General features: G+C 33.0%; 1 protein-coding gene across 1 annotated transcript in view; it reads left to right on the forward strand.

The window, feature by feature from the left end:
* The window catches only part of ldd (lipid droplet defective), a 35286-nt gene extending 12251 nt beyond the window's left edge, over nt 1-23035 (forward strand). Inside the window, exons 28-48 of the mRNA XM_018536951.1 lie at nt 534-1035; nt 1219-1339; nt 1559-1749; nt 1862-2000; nt 2663-2870; nt 3767-3907; nt 4876-5065; nt 5180-5380; nt 6430-6969; nt 7591-7766; nt 8168-8432; nt 8669-8765; nt 9279-9421; nt 10047-10247; nt 11177-11357; nt 11694-11806; nt 11882-12707; nt 13133-13281; nt 13378-13560; nt 15130-15373; nt 22633-23035. Of these exons, the coding sequence (XP_018392453.1) occupies nt 534-1035; nt 1219-1339; nt 1559-1749; nt 1862-2000; nt 2663-2870; nt 3767-3907; nt 4876-5065; nt 5180-5380; nt 6430-6969; nt 7591-7766; nt 8168-8432; nt 8669-8765; nt 9279-9421; nt 10047-10247; nt 11177-11357; nt 11694-11806; nt 11882-12707; nt 13133-13281; nt 13378-13560; nt 15130-15373; nt 22633-22761 (4940 nt within the window). The 3' untranslated portion in view covers nt 22762-23035. The remainder of the gene's footprint in view (nt 1-533; nt 1036-1218; nt 1340-1558; nt 1750-1861; nt 2001-2662; nt 2871-3766; nt 3908-4875; nt 5066-5179; nt 5381-6429; nt 6970-7590; nt 7767-8167; nt 8433-8668; nt 8766-9278; nt 9422-10046; nt 10248-11176; nt 11358-11693; nt 11807-11881; nt 12708-13132; nt 13282-13377; nt 13561-15129; nt 15374-22632) is intronic.
* The last annotated feature ends 738 nt before the right edge of the window (nt 23036-23773 follow it).

Here is a 23773-nt window from a genome sequence, read left to right on the forward strand (position 1 = left end):
TTACATATAATTTTAGTGTATCAGAAATATAAAACTTGCATTCACAAAGCGTTTCTGGTATATCTTACAATTAATTAAAAACTATTCATTATTGAACTTTGTGTCCATATAGGCCTATTCTTTTTAGTTAAAGTTCCTGCACGGTTCACCTTTCCTCTTTTTCTCTTCAACATAGAAAAGGAAGAAAGATAAATTGTGCGAGAAAATCAACTAAAAAGAATAGGCCTTAATTCTTTCGACTATAAGCTATATTTATGTGAAAACTAACTTATTTCATCTAATTTTCCATATAATTAGTGCAAGATTGTTTTTAGATTATTCTTACTAAAATATACTTAATATTTTTTTTATACAATGTCATTTTGGTTCTTTAAAATTAATTAGTATCTCTTAAGTAATACAAATTAGTCTTGTATATCCAGCAACAGTAATTGTGTTACAAATATCGGTGTCGCGCTTCGGAGAGTTAAACATAAAAATTATGTTAAAATGCAAACAAATGTTTCCAATTAAAAAAAATTGTTGTCGTGTAGGTGATCTTTCCGAGTTGAATATCAGCGAGCTCGCATGGCGGCTAAAAAATTCGACGAAACTGATTTCGATGATCGGCATGCTGAACGGCATGATGGGATGTGTGCTGGTGAATAGAACAATAGGATTTTCCACGGAAGAGGAACTGGAAGTAGCAGCTAGCCGCTTGACCGAAACGAACGAGTTTCTGGCCGGGGTGATCTTTTTGGACGATACTTCTTCGCATCTAGCGAAGAGATCTCTGGACCACGAATTACCGGATAATATTACCTATAAAATCCGCATGGATGTGGACTACGTGCCGTCCACTAGACGATTAAAAACTCAATTTTGGCTTCCCGGGCCAGAAAGCAGTTTTCTTGAGCATCTCAGGTATCTTCGGGGTTTTATTCAACTTCAGGACTCTGTCGATCGTGCGATAGTGAAAGTGAAAACACGAAGATACGACCTTGAATGGAAGACAGTCACGCAACAGATGCCGTATCCGTGTTGGAAAGATATACCGTAAGTCGTATATCTTTAGATAAGAACCTTATAATTGTTGAGGACTTGGATTAATCTGTTGAAAATTATAAAATTGATGTATCTTATTAGCAATCATTATTAGCAATTATCTGTTATTTATCAAAGTAACGAGGGAAAAAGATATTATAAATGTTTAATTAATAAAGGAAATAAATGTTACAGATTCCAAACCACGCTTTACGAGTCTCAAGGTATGCAAGTGTGCTTCTTTTTTGCGTTAATGATGTGCGTTGGATCAGCTGTCAGACATATCGTTTGGGAAAGAGAATCACAAAATTCTATGGTACAATTGTTAATGTAATGTTAATGTAACATATGAAGTCTATTTTAAATTATCTACAATTTATATAAGAATTTAGGATTTTATATATATAATTTTAAATTTAAATAGAATTTTAATCTAACATTTGACACAAATTATAAATTACAAAGTAGGTTTTTATAAATAAAATCTTGATATATTGACATTATTATTATCCGTTTGCTTTAATTAATTTTTCAGGTAATGAGTGTAATGGGATTGAAGCCATGGCGAAATACTCTAGCTTGGTTTATTACAACTTACGCGGAATTATCAATCGTGATGATTTGCATCTCTATAATTCTATTGGCTGGAAAAATTCTTCCACGATCGGATCCTCTCCTGGTGCTTGTTCTACTTTTTGATTATATCTTCTCTATAGTGACCTTCTGGTAGGTAACTACTTCAAGAATCTCTTGCCGTCGTGCCAGCTATACGTATTCGAACATGAGATTACATTTCCTGCTCCGAAGTTAACTACTGTAAATCTTAATTACATTTCAGCTACATGATCTCGACGATGTTTAGTTCCGCTAGTCTCTCCGCAATTACCACAGTTGTCATGTTCCTGTTAACTTATATGCCGTATGTCATTGTTATCGCCATGGAGGCTGTATTCGGATTAGGATACAAACTTCTAATCGTGAGTTGAGCTAGCAATCTAATCATATTTCTACAGTGAAAAAAAAAAAACAAACTTTAGTGTCAACTAAATATTTACTAAATATAAAGATATATATAATTGGTAAAAGAACATTAATTTTAATATCATTTTTTTTTGTGAAATAAATATTTATTTACTGTAAGTAAATGATTTTTTATAACTATTCAATAGTTGGCACTATATTTAAATAAATATTAATTAAAATTTAGTATATTTTTTCTCGGTGTATTTAATTTTATAAAGTAAAGGTACAACTAAAAGAATTGTAACAATTAAATGCGTGACATTTATGTCTAATCATTTAATTTTCTGGTGTCAAAATTTGTAACAGTTATTAAGACCTATTTAATTTTTATTAATAAAAATTTCGGATTTCAAGAAATCAAAATGACATAATTTATATTAAAAAAATGAGAGAGAGAATAGAAAATATATTTTAATAAAAAAGAATTCAAATTTGCAAGAAGTAACATAAAGAAAATTTAATTGTTTAACATTTTTGATAAAAAGATGTATGATCAAGAGATCTATCATCAATTCCAGATATAATTGAGAGGGTTTGATAGATCATGTCAGTTCCGAAAGGTTAATGAAGGACTTGTTTTATTGTCAAGAATATTGCAAAACGGTTTATTTTTCAGTGCCTGAGCATGTCAACCAGCTTCTGTTACGGATGTCTGTTCGCGGTGCGAAAAGAAGTTCAAGGCATTGGTCTTTCTTGGGCACATATGTGGGAAGAATCAAGTCCTGGTGATCCGATGACTTTGGGAATATTGTTGATAATGATGGCTTTCGATGGTTGTTTGTATGCCATGATCGGCTATCTCATCACTAGATACACTGATTCAGGTACAAATCCACTTTCCGAGACAAAATATTTCTTTGACATTCTGGTGGAGGTGTTAAGAGTGACTAGTAGAAATTAGCTAACACTGATATTGTTTCTCTTTCCCTTTTTCTCGTGCAAGACCGTGCAAAATAAATCGTGATCGATAAATTGTGCAAATTATTATAAGATTGATTTTATTAACAAAAGAATTTTTCCTGAAGTTCTCTTAATTTTGTAGGTGATTTTAGAATTGTATATCTGTCTTTCTGTGTTTTAATGCCCTATTATTGTATTATTGTCACAATTCTCTCATCGATAACATTTACTAAAATCGCTAGAGCTATGCAGTGAAATTATTTGAAATAAATATAACAAATAATTGGAACTATTTACTTTCAAAAAAAGTCACGGATCAGTTTTAATAGTTTCGTTTATGAAAAAATACAGAAGTTATTCCAAATCATAAAACATTTCATAATTTATTTCAATATATTAATTTATATCTACAATATGTTAATTCGACAATTAATTAATTATTAAATCAATAATTAATTTGATCAAAAAATTAATGACTTAAATTATATTCAATAAAAAAATTAATTTTCCTTTATTTAAAATAATTTCATATAGTAATATTCATAAAAATACTCTAACGCGTTTCTTTTGCGTGGCTTTCATATAAATAAAATAATGATAAGATCACGCATATCGTCCTGGTATTATCACGTTTTCGCAAACTTTTTGCACGTACATTTCACACATACTCTAACTCTTTCCTATAATCACGAGATGCATCTACAAGAAAGGTCCAGGAGTGCGGATCATGACGAGAGACGTTACGTCATTTAAGAGAAGTCGATGAGGAGACCTGGTGAGTTATCTGCAAAACGGACGAGCATTACCGATAATTTTCCAGGTAGGGGCTTTCACAGTTTGAGGTCCCGTAGTTTATGGTGGACCGACACACGCTCTCTCTATGGCAGACCAAGCTACCTCGCCTTCGTCAACAATCTCTATTTCACTAATGACGTTCTTCATTCCTCAGTTACTTACCAAGGTATCGCACTCTTCCCTCTGCACACGCATGTCACGGAAGTTTGTTTTCAGCTTGTCTCTCGCGCTGTTCGTCGACGACGAGCTCGCATGGCTTTACGAGGAGGCAGGGATAAAAAGAACACTTTGATAGACGTAAACTGAGTTAAATTTCGCTTCAACGCAATAGTAGAACGTGGAAATGATCATCAACAATTTTCATATAATAATATAGAATTTCGGCATTTTTGTAAAAATTTAACAAAACTTTCATCAAGGAAAAAACTTATTTCCAAGAAAAGCATAATTCACTAACAATATCATTTGTAATCTGATATTATTACATTTTAAAGTAATATTGGATTACTAATATTACTTTAGTAGTAATATTATTAAATCAAGTTATAATATTATTAAGTGTTAAAAAATTTTTTATTTGTAGTTGTAATTATATCCCGCATCTGTTCTTTTTATTCATGTCATAAATATGTGGGTATATCATGCTTTTTATATTTCCTTGCATTTCGGGATGCTTTTATATTCAATTTGGTGTTGAAACACACGGTCATATCTACATAAAGTTTGTGTGAATGTTGCATATTTTTCGATTTTCTTTCTAGTTATATTTTTACAATATTTTAAGAACAAGTATGTTAAAACCAGGTAATCGTTCTTTTCTATATCTTTCTCGATTCTAATTTACTTCCTACATTTGAATGATTTATACGATATCTGCACGTACGATATTGCACGCGTCGCATGGAACGAAGTTTAAAAAGGAACATTTTATGTTTATTCTCGGATTTGATAGATGATATCGAAATTATTTAAGAGAAATGTTCGTACTTATGGTATGTATATGGAGTTGCTTTTTATTTGAAAACAATTTTTATAAATTCGCTTTTTTTACGTGAAATTGGTAAAAGCTTGTTTTCAATTATATGGGCGTCGTTATTCTTGATAATAAACTGGCACTTGTTGTTGAACGAGCAGATGATGAGAGCGATTTGAGCAACTTGACGGTCACAGAGAAGCAAATCGGTGTGAAATTTGACGAAGTCAAAAAAGTCTATCATACCGAACGAGGTGATGTCATCGCCGTGGAGGACTTCACTTTGAAGCTTTGCGAGGGTGAAGTAACAAGCCTGCTTGGAAGAAATGGCGCAGGAAAAACTACTATTATGTACGTCAATTGCTTTTCGAATTAATCATTATTTTAAATATATTTCGATATGTCTTGAAATCTATTCAATATCATAATTGAACAACGTTCGTTAATTTTGCTCTTTCATTGTAGCAAAATGCTAACGGGAATGGTAGCACCAACCAATGGCGAAATTTGGTTAAACGGTGAGGAAGGTTGTAAGCCCGAGATAGGAGTGTGTCCTCAGGAAAATGTGCTCATCGGAACTTTGACGCCGAGGGAGCACATGATGTTTTATTGGAAGCTTAAGAAACCTAATGATGATAACAATAATATGCAGAAGAACGTTAACGAGTAAGATGCTAAACTAGAAAAAATCAGCAATTATTAAAATGAATTAAATTATTAGTATTTATGGTTTCAAGAATAAGTCTGGTATAAGCAAATGTGAACTTCCACATTGTTGTGCAAAAATTATATTCATTAAAAAATATATGTATTAAATAAGTAAAAAAAAGCGTCAAGTCTAGGTATTACAATTAAAATTGGATATTGGTGCTTATATAATAATATTTCTATGTAAATTTTAAATATACATAAAAAAAAATGATTTTGCATTTATAGCAAAAATTATCTAGAGACGAAAAATTAATTAACATGAATAAATGATTACAAGAACTACAATTTTAGATATGTTTTATATTCAATCAATATACAGATAACAGAAACAGAATTAATATCTAAACTATTTGTAAAATTTATCAATAAAATTTTTCTGTAACGTTTAATCAGATAACTGTGACTGTTCATATTTAACAGTGATTCATATTTGATTATGAGATATAAAATTTTTTGCATATATTGTCAGAATATAGTGCTATAAATTCTACGCTTATAATGCATAATTTTCTACCAGATATAAAAAATAGCAATAATTCTAGCTGGTGCAGTAAAATATTTTTTTGTATGTATCTTTCATATAAATTGCACGCCGATTGTCAGACTTAAAATGTAATCATAAAACTGAAATATATCATCACAAATTATAATAAATTAATTAGTTAAATAAATTAAAAACACATTTTAAAATATTTGTATGCAGATAATCAAATTATTATTAAATTGATAATGTAACCGATGCGATATTTATATGTATGTATAACTGATAGATACATTCAAAATTCATATAGAAATACTATTATTAGACATTAAAAGGATTTAGCCTTGATTGAATTTATCTTTGGCACGCTTCTTTACTTACTTGAAAATCTTTCAATTTTTTCGTCTAATATATTTCCTTTGTACGTGGAAAAATGTCTTTCTTCTCAGAAAAATCGTTTTGTAATAGGTATAATTTATCAATTGAAGACAAACCTTACGGATTCTTTTTTGTATTTCTACAGAATGATGGCCTCTCTAGAACTTGGCCGTCAGGAACACGAGCCTGTGTCACGTTTGTCAGGCGGTACACGACGTAGACTCTGCGTGGCCCTGGCTTTTCTCGGTTCGCCACGTTTGGTGATTCTGGATGAGCCCGGCGCCGGTGTGGATCCCGCAGCTAGACGACGGATTTGGCGACTAATAGACCAACATAGAATCGGCAGGACTGTGCTTCTTTCAACTCATCATCTAGACGAGGCCGACATGCTGAGTGACACGGTTGTGGTGATGCACAAAGGGAAGATCTTGTGCACTGGTTCACCACTATCTTTAAAAATGACACATGGCACAGGATACAAACTAAACATGTCTTTCCCGCCTGATCACTACGCCAACGGTGATGCAGGGATAGGAGGAATAGCAGAGACAGTTGAGAAAAAGAACTTGAAAGCTCTTCGTACTATCATCGAGGAAATTATACCGAACACCATGATAAACGAGGTCTCCGAGACAGAGGTCACCATTGTGTTACCTTATCAAGGAAAAAATGGCATTAACAATGAGTAAATTTTCAAAATATTAATTTTACGATTATTTTCCAGTCCTTTACTACGATTGTTCATTCGTTTTTGGATTAATCTTCATTACAAGTACATAACAAATTATTAATCAATTCTTACATATATTTTAACATCTTTAAAAAAATATTTATGAGATTGTTTATTTAAAAAAAGAAAATAGAGATCATTATTTAACTAAGTGCTCTTAGTACTTCAAAGAAAAGAAATACGCAGAACACGAATGATCCTGTGATGATCGTGTGTACTATAAAGATTAAAAATTGTTATTTTTTGTGGGCCTGTGTTATTAGCGTACACATTATTGAAATATTGATTAATTTTATAATTGAGTTTGAAGTTGTATTTGTTTTATTTTTTCTTATTTGTGTAAAGGAACTCGTATAATACGCAGCAGGATTTAAGAAAAAAGTATATATGTATTAAGTAAAATCTACTTATAACGTAGGGTGATTCGCGATAATGCTTGTAATTCTTCCCGTCTTTGCAAATATTTGATATTTCAAGCCTCGTGATTCATCTTAAAAGGAATCGTTGTAATCGTACTTGAGACAAAATCGATTAAACACCTGCGTTTGCGTTTGAGTAAAGCCAGGAATGTTTCAGCATCGCACAAGTGGCGAAGGCGCTGGAAGACAATCGTAAGCTCTTGGGATTCTCGCACTTCTCATTGGAGTGCGACACTCTAGAAAGAGTCTTCTTGGATCTTTGCGCGCGAGCAGACAGAGGATCGAGCATTATCGGAGCAAGTCAAGATAGCGTTGTTAATGTGGAACACGTCGGTGAGAAATTTTCCACATGCATGCCCTGTGGAGGATACATGTTTACTTTTCTAATTAAAAGCTCTAAAAAGAAAGACAGTTAAAAACAAAACAGATAAAAATATAATCTTTTAAAAACGCAATACTTAAAAAGGAGTTTTGTAACTTTAAAGTTACAATATATTTAATGAAAAAATAGGAAAGTATGTAAAGAAAAAGAAAATGATAATAAAGCCATTAATTATTATTATAGTATCGTGTGCCACTTAAAATTACCATCTTGAATATTTAATTAAGTGTTATGCCCCGATTAAAAAAATTAGATTTACTATTTTGAAAGGAAAGAAGTTTAGTTTAATTGACTTTTAATCGACGGCATTTAAGTTTATAAAGAAAAATAAAAGTTTTCACTTTGCGCGCAGAAGTTCCCGTATCGGACGACAACATCGATTTAATTACCGATACGATAGTGAGACCGTCGCCAATTCGACAGATGAAAGCTATAATAAAAAAAAGGCTATGGCATTTCGCGAGGGATTGGAGAGCGCCATTGGCTGCGCTTGTTTTACCAACCATGTTCGTCGCAGTCGCTATGGGATTTTCTCTAATACGACCACCGTCCGAGAATGAACCACCCCTGGATTTGACCCCTAAACTTTATGACACTCATCCGACTTATTTTTACAGGTAGGAAAAATTTAATAAAAAGATTTGAATAGAAGGAATAAAATAAAAATAAAGCGGGGTAAAAATTTCATTGGTATGAAAATATCAGTTGCTAACAGAATACGATCTATTACACTACTTTTATTTTATACTACTTTTTTTGTAGATTAAAGCTTTAAGTTTTATCAAACTGAATTAAGTTAAATATTCTTGTTCTATTAATATTCTTAAAATTTTTTGGTACCTTATCATTGCAGTATTGACGGTAATGACCCGTTCCTAGAACGAGTGTCTATGCAGTTGCACGATCGCTTCGGAGATGATTATGCCGGCGCATGGCAAACCTTACCTAATGTATGAACGAATGATAATTATTTCACCCTTACCTATTTTTGATTGCGTATAGTAATAAACTGCATACTGATTGAGGAATAATAGGTTACTGAATATTCGTTGCTGAAAAGAATTAGCTTTTTCCAATTTTTTAAAATGTCATCGCCATTTTAAAATGCTCTTTAAATTAAATAATTTTTTTTATAATATGATTCCTCTCATTCTTCTGCACATAAACGTATTAAAGTAGAATTATAAAAAAAAATTGTTACTTTACAAGATATTTTATATTTCGTGTAAAAATATATCAAAATACATCCAATGTACTTCAAAGAGGATATTTTTGAATAGTGTTGATTTAGAAGATTGTGTGTCTGGAATATTTTGATCCTCTAGCAATAATCTTTAATTTTAATTAAGTTTCGTTACTATACGCAAGGACATCAAAACCTATATAAAAATGGCCAAGGTTGTTTTGAAAGAACTACAAATAAGTTTTAATTATTGCGCATTTATTTCTTAAATAATTCATAGGATACCGGAACCTGTGAATGTTTGGACGGTCAACAAACTTGTCGAGGTGTTTCTAAAGCTGTCGAAGGTCTTCTTCAAACCCTGCCTGGCCGACCTACTCTGGATTGGATAGTTTCAACGCATCAGGAATATATAGAGAAACGGTAAATTTTGTTGTCGCATTAAACTGAAGAAGTTACCCAGTAAACACGAATCCACTTAACACAAAATCATTTCAACAATATTGCAGTAATATTACAAACATGTTGTTGCAAATATTTTGTTGCAAGTTTCTGTGTTCTATGGCCAACTAAAAGTAAAGATCAGTGTTATACAATTTCGCAGTTAATAACATAAATATACTGTTTATTTTATAATAGCATAGTTATAAAGAGTTGTAATTATAAGAATCTACCAATCTAGCCGAATGTGAGAATATTGATTGGTTAATTCTTACAACCACACTTATCAGGAGACACGTAATGTTTCGGCATTAAGATAAGCGCAGCATTACAACTTATAAATTACAGCTATTGTAGAACTGGCATGAATACACATGTAATGTGTTACATAACAATTAAATTGCTAGATGTAAAATTATAATATATATGATAATATTTAAATATAAAATATATTTAAATATTAATTAAATCTTATAGGATCATACATGTGAGAAACATAATCAATAAGTAATTGCCTTTATAATATTGATGTTATGTTATTTTTAGTTAATGTTTACTGGGTAGGCATTAAAATCCGATTAAAATTTTCTAAATAAACTACTCGCAGATATGGTGGCTGGTCCTTGTCGCACTCCAAGGAGGATCCTCTTTTCATCGTTTGGTACAATAACAAGGGTCACCATTCAATGCCAGCGTATCTGAACGCCCTGAATGGGGCAATCCTGCGAGCGACCGGGGTGCGAGGACACTTAACCACACTCAATCATCCCTTGAAGCTATCGAGCGATCAGCTAAATCGAACGACACTGTAAGCCTTCACCTCTAATATTGCGACAAATCATGGAGAAAATCTCCGTCGAAGGTATTTCTCGTTGCGCGCATCCACGGGATTAATTATCTACGGAATTTTATGTGATGAGATGCAGGTGGGTTCCTTCAAAAGGATAAACGAAGATATTTGAGCGCGGTTCGAAGCTCTTGAATCTAAAAGGGTCGATGAGTCGAAACATCCGGACGTTTCGTTTACTTTTAATTAACGTACCGCATCATTCGGTATTCACACCGATAGCTCGCCGCTCGGCGCGTGTTTTAACGTTACATCGCGGAGTTCCTACTTGTATCGTCAAATCGCTAACGATACCACTCTTGTTTACTTTTCGTAATTAATATTACAGATCAAATATTGCGCAGAAGGTATATCCAATCGTTTCTTCTTTTACAGTAGTTGGATTGTGTCGTTTAATCCGAGAGTAATCACTTGATTTTTTTTTTATATAAACGATCACCTGGAATGTTTTTACATTCTAATTTAAATCACTATTAACAACATATTATATATTATCGATTACTTTTCGATTTATTACTACTTGAGAACATTATGGATACACAAATTTAATCACAATTTTCAAAAAAATAAGTTGAAAAACTAAATAATTAAACGGAATAAACACGTTAAATAATTTATTATGACAGTATTTCTAAAACATAAAAATTTTAATTATTTAATATAACACTTTTTTATTGTAAATTTTCGATAAAATTGCATATTTAAAAGCAAGAGAACAGTTATGAAAAAAAAAATTAAAAACGTAAACAAAATATTCAAATAAAGCAATATTATGTAGCAATTTATATTTTTTACTGCTGAGATGTAAAAATATTTCTCGAGTGACTGTTTACGGATTAAATATCATTTAAAAACGTTAAGAATTTTACGTTATATTTTTATTTCTTCAGATTGCAACATGTGGCGGATGTCGGCGTAGGGTTGGTACTTTTGATAGCTTTCAGTTTGGTTGCAGCTCAGGGAGCTAAAGAGATAGTTAGAGAACGATTGTCGGAAGAGAAGAGAATACTTTACTTGGCTGGAGTTCATCCTGTCACGTATTGGACGACAATCTTAATTTGGGATTTTATAGTAAGTAATTTTAATGGGAAAAAAAAGAATATAGAAATTTCTTTTATGATAAAACATATCATTTAATACACAGTTGAAAAATGTATGTTAAATTTAACACATTTCACATTTTCCACACGATATAAATTTTTGTGTTAATATAACATTAAAAATATTAAATGTTAATTTAACACAAAATATTCAAATATTATAACATGATCACATTATATTAAATTAGCATTTGAAAAATTTTAATCAGGATTAGTTTTTAACATAAATATACAGAATATTTTTTCATTATACTTTATACAATTTCCTCAACACAATTTCTAATAATGTTAATATTTCTTTCTTTAGGTATTTCTTTGTGCTGTCTGTTTAGCAATCGTTATTTTCGAGATCTTTGGTTTGTCAGCCTATGTTGCGAAAGATAATCTAGCTGGAGTTTGTCTTCTATTAATTCTATTTGCGTAAGTGTTCGCGTGTTTTCTCATATAAGATTGATATGACATAAATATTTTTATAATATTCAACCATAATTTTAGATGGGCGGCATTACCGTTTTCGCATCTAGCCGAAAAAGCGTTCGATGACTCGAGCTTATCCAACATGGTACTTTTCTGCGTAAATACTTTCATAGGCGTGGTCTGTCTATCGACAATTTTAGTCCTCGACATAATTGGCCGAAGTAAAACGACTGAAGACGTGAGGAACGTATTGCATTATATTCTAATGATCTTTCCGCAATACGCCCTCGCCGACGGATTGGTTCAGATCACGACGAATGACATAACCGCCGAATTGTTGGAAAGATTTCACATGGATACTTACAAATCTCCACTCGGTTGGGATCTCCTAGGCTATCATTATGTCTATCTGTCTGTAATTGGCGTGATTCTATTCGTGTTAAATCTAGTGATCGAGTGTCGATTCTTACCTAATTTAAGAAGGCAAAAAGTTAATTATGAAACAGTGCAAGAAGACGATGACGTTGCCAGGGAAAGATTGAGAGTCGAGACCGGGATGGTCGACGACACCCTGAAGACCATGAAGCTGCGGAAGGAATACAGGAGTGTATACGGGACAAATGTCGCTGTGCAAAATTTAAGTTTCGGCGTACAGGCCGGGAAATGCTTTGGCCTTTTGGGGGTGAATGGGGCAGGAAAAAGTACGACATTCAAGATGTTGACAACAGAAATCATTCCTACGGCTGGAAAGATTATTCTGAAGGGGAAAGATATTGGCGCACAGCCTTTGTGTAATGGCGAGGTTGGATATTGCCCTCAGAGCGACGCCCTGGACGGATTCCTCACGCCCCATCAATGTTTGACGATTCACGGTGAAGTTTGTGGGTTGAGCAATGTCCCTAAGGTAGATAAGAAATGAATAAATCTAAAGAAAAAATTAAATCTGTTGAGAGATCCTTAAAGAAAAGATTAAATTTGTTGATTAAAATTTAATAGACTTTTTAAACTTATATATCTCTTATTTGCCTTTATGATATTTCTTGGAAGAGTTTGAAAAACATATACTTTACGATACTTTACGATTTTTCTTAAGGGTGTCGAGTAGTAGAAATCGATCTTGGTGGACGTCGTGTTTTTGTTACAATAAAATATACGACTGGATGAATTGTCGGTTTCCGCGGCTTGTTTTATTGAAAATGCTTGTAAACTTTTACACATTATTTTATTTCCGAGTTGCAAAAGAGAGCTAAGTTTTAAGAATTAAATTTGCAGAAACAAATATTCGGAGTTGGGATATTAGAGATTTTATTATTTCATTTATTATTTCAGGCAGTAGAGACAACGCTAAAGAGATTAGATCTACTCAAGTACGCTCATCGAAGAGTCTCCGGCCTTAGCGGCGGTAACAAAAGGAAACTATGTGCCGCAATAAGCATCATGGCCCCAGCCGCAGTAATTCTCATGGACGAACCCACGAGGTATTTTGCATTATTTTATAACTTATGTTAAACAATTGTTAATTTCATACGACAGTTACTTAATTATGTATTAATTTTATTCCTTGCATCTATTAGCGGAATGGATCCTGCCACGAAGAGTTTCGTGACTAAAGCTGTGAAACAAGTGACGAGAAGTCAAGGATGTGTCATACTAACATCACACAGCGTTGCCGAATGCGAGAATCTTTGTACGAGGGTGGGCATTCTCGCCAAAGCCGGTCTCAGGTGTATAGGAACGCCGCAGCATTTGAAGCACAAGTAAGATTGCACTGACCTTCCTTTTGTAGAATAGCTCGTCTCTTTTAACCTCGGATATTTCCCAACAGACTCATAAACCGTACACAGAAAGCCCAGCGCTTCTATCAGTTCTGATTTTCCGTTCCTGTTCACAATCCTTTTTTTTGGCCCAACCAGAAAACTTACGGTCCCACAGCTTAACGAATATATTCTTCAATTGAAATCTCTTATCTTTATACCATCCCATTTTGTTTGATAATCCTCTTGAGAGAGATAAGCGATACAACGAAGGTATAAAGTGGGAAAAAGCTGGTGGTTGAAGTTCATTAGATCCTCGATCGTTGGCTTAAACTTACAAATAGTTTTTCTTCTTAGCAGCTTAATCAAAGAAAATTTTAACGAGTTGCCATAATGTATTTTAATTAGACACGGGAAAATGTAATCAAGACTAAGATCTCTCATGATAGTAATACTCTTATCTTTTATGTAAGCTCTTCACTAAGTTTGATTTCTTAGTGGAAAAAAGCGTGAAAAAAGTTACTGACTTGACATAATCACTAATGCGATAACAAAGCCACCCTTTTATACTGAGAGAAAAAAATAGTTATAATTATCATATTTTAAGTATACTTATAATTATTTTCAAAATGAACTATATGTTTTTCTAGAAAAAATATAAAAATTGTTAAATGTATATTAATAATTATCAATTATGTAGTAAAATTTTTTAGTAATAATATTAGTAGTGCTAGTAATAATAATATTACTATAATATTATTAGTAATAATAATTATATTTATAGTAGGACTGTAAATATAGTCACTATTAATAATTGTAGTTCCATTTTAACGGTTATTATATACATATATAATAATAATAATTGTTACAATAAAATCACAATTATTTTATTATACAATTGTAATAACAAATATCAAACATATTTTTCTCGATGTAGTTATTTTAACTAAAATTAATTAAATATATACGAAGAAATCTTTATTTTTATACAAGAAATCTTTATTAAACACGACATGATTTATTTAGAATAATAATGTAGCGTGCGATAAATATTTAACTGCTAAAGTCCTAAAGTGCCCTCGTAAAGGATCTCGGAAAATGTTTTCTACCTCCTCCCATACCGATTCTTTCGTTCCCGCAGTGTCTCTCGAGCCATCGAGGGCAGAATTTACGATATGGTCCTGTCCACGTTAGCAGCCTATCCTGCAATCCGCTCTCGTGTGTCGCGGAAAGTACATTGAATGATAAAGAATGGCGAATGCACTTCGTTAAACAGTATAGAAAGCGCAGTAAAAGCTGATCCCCTGTGTCCTTTGTCCAAGCTAGAAGCTTGAAATATAGATCCGCGTCCCCCGCGATCGAATGCAACGAGAAAGTGAATAAATCATGAATTTAAGAATGTTAATAAAACCGGTTTCTCTCTTACGATTCTTGCAAATCTTTTAACATCGCTCTTCCGAATAACTTCTCCATCGCTGCTTCTTTACTACGATCATCAACAGTTAATTCGAGTGTCATTTGACGTATGTTGAGAACTTGCCTTGAAAACTGTAAAGCCGACTTGACTTTTAGATTCGGCGAAGGATACGTCGCTTTCCTGAGATTCGGCCAACCAGTCTCCGCTACGGATCTTAGGAGGGTTATCCTGAAATATTTGCCACAGGCGATGATCTCTTCGAGACAAGCAACGGCTGCTCGGCTCTTGCTACCACGAAGCCAGGACATGGCGCTCAGCGTGAGCTTCAGCATGCTGAAGCTTCTAGCGGAGGAGCTTAAGGCCACGGACTACACACTCACACAGAGCTCGTTGGATCAGGTCAGTGAATCCAATTCAACGATACTGCATTTCGTGGATTTTCATCAAGTTTGATTTTCAAATTTTTCGTCTCTCGTATTATTTCGAACATGCTCCCGAAATTGAAGCACGTATTGTCATACGTGAAATTATGTCAGTTTGATCCTCGCGATTTTATAATTTTTACTTTCTGAAATTGTATCGTGAGTTTAAGGTATTTCAGATATATACGTATATAATTACTGACGGTTTCAAGCAAGAGTACACGATAAATATACAAAAAGGACACTGTTTTACTGAAGAATTAAAAAATTTAATTAGACACAAATTTTTGGTCCTACAAAATAATTTTGTTAGACCATCAAAATAAATACATAAAAAACTTAATGAATACACTTATAATGAACAATACTAAAAATGTTGACATATTTTAGCAACCAGTTTGAACGTTCCATATACCATTTTGATGGTCCAATAAAGTTATTTTTAATCTGTAGCTAGTTACATTTTAGAGATTTCAGCAAAATTATTCTTTCCGTAGGTAGCGTAGGCTGCTTTTTTTTAAAGAGATATAATCGATAAATGTCATTATATCTTCGTTATTCATTCAATACCAAGAAGGATAAAACAATGTTTATACTGAACTAAAGCAAAAGCATGTAATGGAAAAAGTATCGATTGACTATGTCGTTTCTGGAAAACAATTAAAATTGTTGTATCTATACTGAGAGAATGCATTAAATTTTAATAAATTTTTGTTTGAATAGTACTACATATTTACTAAATATAAACATATGTATTTGGTGCAAAACCATTAATTTGATTTAATCATCATTTTTTTATTTTTAATAATAAATAATAATTTATTTATTATAAATAAATGTTAAGTTAATACCATTCAATCAAATATTTATTAAAATTTATAACATTTTTTCTCATTGTAAATGCCTATATACTTACGTATGTGCGCAGTCACATAATTGTTAAAGGCGTTTCATAAAAGATACAATAATCGACCAACACTTTATCTACCGTACTCTTATCCAGTCCGTAAACACGAGTGATGTAGTAAACCTTATGAAATTGACCAATTACGATCGAATATGAAAAGAATAATCGACTGTGATTAATTAATTTCTTAAGGCTTTTTACGTCTACTGTGTTTGCAGGAGAAAGGCTCGTCTACACAGATGTCGTAAACGGTCGTGACACCTTAAGGGTCTGAGCACAGACCCTAAGTCGTAGGAAACTAATCAATATAAAGAGAATATTCAACAAGGATTGGTCAATTTCTTACGATCTCGTCTACGAGACTTTTATATAGACAAATCTTAACACTACGATATTTAATTCTCATGACGTGACCTTTGGGCGAACGTTCCACGATGAATACACGCCGACGATATTCTAAGGGCTTGTCTTCAGCAGATGATGCACCGCCGGCGTACAGCGCCTCCTCCTGTCGTCCAAAGACGATCCGCGTTTTCGTCCCACCGATCCTGACGGATATTAATGGATCCACCCGTCTCGTAGCTCGCTTACATACACCCACGCGATGGTTTACAAGCTACAGGGAGGCGGGAAACTCGTCCCTCACACCGGCTGGTTGCCTCTAAGCTCATCTAAATGCTTCCGGGTATCTGTAGCGCGCGTAATGCCCTTTTCTATCTTCCCCACCGTGCAAAAACTGTTGTTAATTAACCGTTCACATCTCTCTTTCCCCATTTTCCTTCTCCGAAATAATTCACCATCTGAATAATGAAGCCCGAATCTTGTCGAAATTGCGAGTGTAAATTTTATGCTCGCGATACGCTCCTCCGAATTCCGCCCCCACATTTCGAAGTCCTTGTGCATCGCGTTGTTGTAACGACAATTGTCTTCCACGTCGCTTCAATGAGAACGGATTGCAGACGCTTCTCGGTAAATGCATATTGTTGGCGTATGCAAGTCAGCGCGATTCGGTAAATGCACGTCAAAGTGTCGAAGTCCCTTCCTCGCGCGCGTTTCTCAAGTCGTGTATTTAACGTTATTATTCGCTGTGAACACGACGATGTAATTGAAGTGCAATCAAATTAATTGCAATCAAGCGAAAATCATATGACGCGCTGATAGCTTTCTTTCATATTGCCATGCAGTATTACAGCCAAAAAAGCTTAAACAGTAAAACGTAAACAATAAGGAAATCAACATGTTGGATTTGCTTACGTTATAGCTTTACGGTCTTTACTGTGATTGGCCAATCTCTTTACTGCTTACATTTCACTGCTTAAGGTTTTGTGTGTCATAGTCTTTATCAAGAATAAAGAATTTTTTGCCGTTCTGTTCGAGTCTCCGTCCTCGTGCGACGTTGCAGTAAATCCGGAGATACCGGCTGCGTTTATGCGAAATTGCAGGCTGTCCTATCTCTCTTTCTATGTGATATTCGCAAACTTACAGACACGTGCATGACATCCCGCGCTTTTTCTCTCACGCGTAAAGCTCTCGCGTTTTTACCTGGGAATAAAATTTTTTTTAAAGCGACACGACTGTCGTGTAATTGAGTGGCTTGCATGTCCAACTTACGGACAAACAAATTATATCTAATGTGTCCGTTTGTCGCAACACCGAGGGAGAATATATTTGCACGTGGAGAAGATGCATGCAGAGATGTGTGATTTACAAAATTATGCATCGTGATCTTCTCAAGAATTACAGTGAATGTATATAAAATTATACATAATTTTTATCGTAAACGCATTAAATCGTGTGTTATTTAATATCGCGAATTTTGAATTAGATACTTTTAAATTTTGTGTGATTTAAGCAATTAATTCAAATAGATAATAAAATTTTAATTAAATATATTATATAAGTATATAATACATTTTTTTTAAATATACCAATTTTATAATAATGAAGAAAAAATGAATTCTTTTAAAACAAAATAAACATGTTATAAAAAAAGATAGAAATATTGAAAGAGATAAAAATATATTTATTACTAGAAATATTAGTTCTGTATGTTACTCCATTAAACGTGCACGCTTATCTGTAATCACTTTTCCGCCTTTGCTAAAAATTCTTTTAACGCTAATAAACGAAATCAAGTTGATAACGTTTAAATCATATGAGGTAAAGATAATTTTGATTTCATGACTTTCCTATTAAACCATTATTTAATAAATGAATATTTTATTACAAGTGCTATTTCGAGCTGTATTTGTGATTTTTAATCGCTTGCGATTTCATGGTTTGAAAACCAAATGTATATCACATTGCAATTAAAAAAGATGCTAACGATATACCGTAAAATCGTACATCTCTGGCAGCCAGAAACTAAAATTTGCATTTCGTGGAACCTCCGTCTTACCACCAAACTATTCCATTGCTCTTCGCGACTCTTTGCGAAATTTACCATGCGCGCAAAGCCGCCACCGCCGCATTTGCATAAGCCGGCTAATAAAGAAAAATTTTAATTTTGAGGCTAATTAAAAAACTTCTTATATATAAGTTTTCAGTAGGTCGTACAAAGATGTTAACTTTAATTAATACCGCTCTCTCGGTCACGATATTACATTATTAATTATTTTCACAAATTGTATGCGCCGCATCAGACAAAATTTAAAAATTACGAAAAATTCAGTCTGCGAGTAGCGCAAAAAGAGAATTCACGACGTGGTATTAAAAAAAATGGTCATTACAACGATGCATGAAGCTTGCAATTTCCTCCTTTTTGTTTTTTTCTTTTCAAATTCAGGTTTTATATAAAGCGCTGTCCAGCTGAGAATAATGAAACGGGATTAAAATAAAGCGCTGCTATATTTACGCTGCAAAATTATTTACGGTTGTTTCCTATCCATCCTGATTTACTCGTTGGAATGCAGCAGAATCTATTTTGCTCGCGTGTCGTAAAAGGAAAGTGAACTTTATTGTGCATATACAAATACGAATTAAGAATTTATTGCATCATCGGACAACACGCAAAAAAATGCTCTTCGCGTGAATAAAATGAAGCTATGGAGAAACGGAGTTAACGACAACAATATCTTCTTTTTTACATTACTTTTACTTTGTTTCGCAATCTTTTCAACAATACATCATTCAGTGTTTCGCGATTTAGATGCGAGCAATGATCATAAATCACGCAACGGTGAGTTGCGCGACAGCGAAATTGTCAGCGTGGGTATGTAGATCTTACGGCTTCGAAAAGTGTACGCAATCCATTTCCGACTATCTTTCACAGTTCTACGGCATCTGAGAATTCTAAGGAGCGGTTCCAGATCGAAATGAACTGTCCGACGCTTGAGAAAAGGATAGAAATTGAAATCGTTGCTTGAGTGATCGATCGATCTCGATCAAACGGGTACGATTTAATTTTCGTAAAACGAGAAATAAGAACTGCAACAAAGTATATATTTTTTTAAATTATTTACTTTCTCCTTACGCTTTTATTAAAATGTAACCTTAATGAGTTTTATTAAAAATTTGACAAAAGATTCAGTCAAAATGGATTTCGTAGACCCTCGAACGGAATTAGAAGATTGTGACAAAAATGCTTGCGAATAAAATATCAATATCCACTCGAACTGAAATGTGCGAGAAATTCAAGAGGAGCGTTATCGAATGCGATGAATAATGGGAGCTTAATTGATCACTTATAAGACGGCGCGTTGGTAAAGTGAGAGAAATTCAGTACTTGAAACGGAGAGAAGTGGTTTTATGAAGTCTTTTTGTCATCAGAAATAGAATCGCTTTTCGACCGATAATAGGATCGATCTATCAGCCCGTGACGTTTAACAATTTCTACGATAATTGGTTCATTCCGAAAATATTGACGTATGCGACAATTTACTGTGCAATTGCATCCCGTACCTCTCGAATTCGGGAGCATCTTCAGGATTATCATTGCTAATTGTTATTAGCCAGGAGGAAGTTTAGCTCGCCGTTTTCCGCGCTGGAAAACATCGTCATCTGTCCTCTCCTGGGTGTATTTAAATCGTCGTTAAATACAAACTTGCGTCACGTATTCATCCCTACTTCTTGAAACTTTCCCTGTGCGAACATTAAAGTCTGCCATGAACCCCCCGTTGTTTTGTAAGCTTCTAAAGTAACGACAATAGCAACAGCTCAAGTTAGCGCGGTTCGGAATATAAATTAAGTCCTAAGTACGGTAGTAAACTGGGTCGGGCAGAATCTAAAAACTTTTAGATTACCACAATGTCGCAGAAAACTATCCGCACAAAGTCTTCTTCTAAGGATTCCGAAACCTTTTCGGGTATTTATCCTTTGAAAAATTGGGAGCACAGTGGAGAAAAGGCTTGTATTGAAATTTCGGTTAAAGATGGAAGAATTTTCCGGTTGACTCTAATATAATTAATAATTCTAGTTAGAGATAACCAAATTTCTGATTAATAATAGAATTCTCTGGTTTGTTTACTTGAAACCAGAAATTTTTCTTAGTGCATGCAAAACATAAATGAGATCTACAATCAAAAATTGAATTCTATTTGGAAGCTAAATCGATAATAAAATTGTTATGGTATCAAAGAATATTCATCAAATTATTGAGAATTTTAAAACGTTTTGACAAATTAAGCCAGGAGATTGTGAAATATATTATAATATATTTTTTCATTTTATTGATCGAGAAATTATAAGCTAAATGTAATATTTTGAAAGTTATAATTACATTTAAAAAATCTGCATTTCAATCGTAATATATTAATGTATTTCACATACTGACGATTTTTACACTGAAAAAAAGTGTATTAAATTTTAATAAATATCTGTTTGAATATATTTAGTACTAATTTAATATTTATTTAAGATAAATAAATACTTACTAAATAAAAAAATGATAATTAAATCAAATTATAATTCTTATACCAAATATACGCTTACATTTGGTAAATATTCAGCTAGTACTATTCAAACAAATATTTATTAAAATTTAATACTTTTTTCAGTGCAGTAGTTTTTTTTAATTTAGGTGCTCGACTTGTTTCTGTAGTAATAATTACAATACAATTACAAACGTCATATCTGTAGTTTTATCAAACTAATACTTCGTTATATAGCTAGCTCGGCTTACCAATATTTTCCGAGAAGAAGATCGTCCCCCAAGTTTGTCCGCGGCGTCAGGACATTATGTAAATGCATTTCTCACCATGACGTAAAGACGGCGATCTCGCAAACAAAGTAGGAAATTTTTTGCCGTATTGCAGTGTGCTTGTATGTAAACCAGAGGGCAAACTTGGCCGGTCGGAAAAGTTTTGAGATTTTTATGGGACTTCGTTGTAAGTAAAGCTTTCCGTCCCATCGCCCGCCGCCCGCTCGCCATTCGCTGTTCGCTATTGCGAGAACGTGTTTCAACGCGAAGCATGCACGGAATTGCAGCGACGCAACGACCGAAAGTTTACACCCAGTTCTAACAAAACTTCAGTTTCGCGATTCACAGCCGCGATAATTGCAGGCGCGGACGTTACGTGCGACGTTTGATCGGCAAAGCGAAATTGCACGTTGCATAAAAGTACCTTCTATCCGCAGATGTTCGTTACGAATGAAAAAAAATTACCTGCCGAAAAAGTAGTAATTATGAATAAAATTGTTCTATCACATGGAAAGGAATAAATGATTAATGGTTTTGTTGAAATATCTAAAAGTTTAGTTGGGGGTTTGAAAATTACGTATAGACAATCAAAATAATACGTAGGAAACTCGAGCATGATGAGTGCAAAAGTTTTTGACATTCCAGCAATTACATAGTTGGAAAATTTATGTTAAATTTATTTCACATATTTCAAACGGTTCATTCCAATTTTTATGTTAATTTAATATAAGATAAATATGTTAGGAAATAATACAAATATTATGTAAAAAATTTACACAAATAATATAACACTAACATAATTCTAAACAAATTGTGAAAATCTATTTTTTCAATAAAATTAATATTTTTAATATAATAAATTAACACATTTTAATCATTTATCTTAAAATTTGCATCTTAAAATACATTATTTTTATATTAATTGTATTACTATTTTAATACTCAAAAATGTTGAAATATTATTTACTTTATATAAATCTAAATCTAGCTAAATTTTTTTAGCACGATTGTCTCTCTTTCCGTGTAGTTCACTCGTCGTTGTAATTTTAATGGAAAAGGAGCACAATCTATGTTATAAAGTCTAACGCGTGATAAAATCCTTTCGTCCAATCTTTTTACAATAGACGAGTTGATTTTGTATGATAATTAATTCGTGGATTATGAGTCACGTAATCTGCTGTGGAATGTGCAGGTACTGGTGACTTTTTCGGAGGAACTGGAGGACGAAATTGTCGACGTGGTTGCCTTTGGCCAGGGCAGCAGAAACAGCGTGCCCAATATGTACTCCAGCATGGATACCATCCACATGGACACGTTTTGAATGTATGTTTAATTAGGCTTAAGCTCCAGAGATCTTTCACTAGACGCAAGAAAGTAATGGAAATTTTACATTTTCACTCTCCTGTTCGTCGTGCTCTCGTGACGCGCATTTTCGTGGCGATTACTGTGATAGTTTGCGTTTACCTTTGACGCTACGACGAAATGCGCGATTATACATGCTCAAATAAAAAAGAAAGGAGCTTTTGATCTTGTGATTCTCACGCCCTTATAGAGAAGAAATTTAACCTATATATTTAACCGTATATTTCTTTTTCTCATGGAATCCAAATTTTAATAAAATCTTTTGATAAAAAATGTTCTATATAAATATATAATTATATATAAATTACGTATACACACACACACACACACACATACATTTTTCTTTTCTTGTATAATTTCTGCTTGTATATGCAGTAAACACTTTATTATTTTTCTTAGGTATAAGTATATAAACATAAATAGCATATAATATGAAAGAAACATAATTATAGACATCTTTATATATAAATATATATTTATAATTATAATGTATATTTATATGTATAATTACATAAAAAACTTTTTTATATAATTATATCCAGGAGAGATTCTGGAAACATATCTTAAAAATTTGACTCAGTCTCGAATTAAATTTGTAAATATTTTTATATTTTCTCGGCAATTTTAATTTAGCAATTATTAATCTTTCTTTAAAATAGAAATATGTACGTTTTTAAAGTTAGAAAATTAAGAAAAATGTATACCTAGTAAAATTTTAACGATGTGAAACGGATATTCTTCGCTCTTGACAGAGCGAACGACCCTAAAGGAAATCAATGCATGATTTATTTAAATTAATGTATTATATTTACTGTAAGAAGCGAGAAAAGTATCGAGTGGTTGGTGAGGGTGATTGGTGAGGGTGATTGAACTAGGACTAGGGAATCGAACTAACCAAAAGCATTTCGTACCTATCCTTTTAGCGATATTCATAGATATCAGTAAACAATATCAACTATTACAGATTAATT

The sequence above is a fragment of the Cyphomyrmex costatus genome, unplaced genomic scaffold (assembly GCF_001594065.2).
Source record: "Cyphomyrmex costatus isolate MS0001 unplaced genomic scaffold, Ccosl1.0 scaffold1624, whole genome shotgun sequence".
NCBI lineage: Eukaryota > Metazoa > Arthropoda > Insecta > Hymenoptera > Formicidae > Cyphomyrmex > Cyphomyrmex costatus.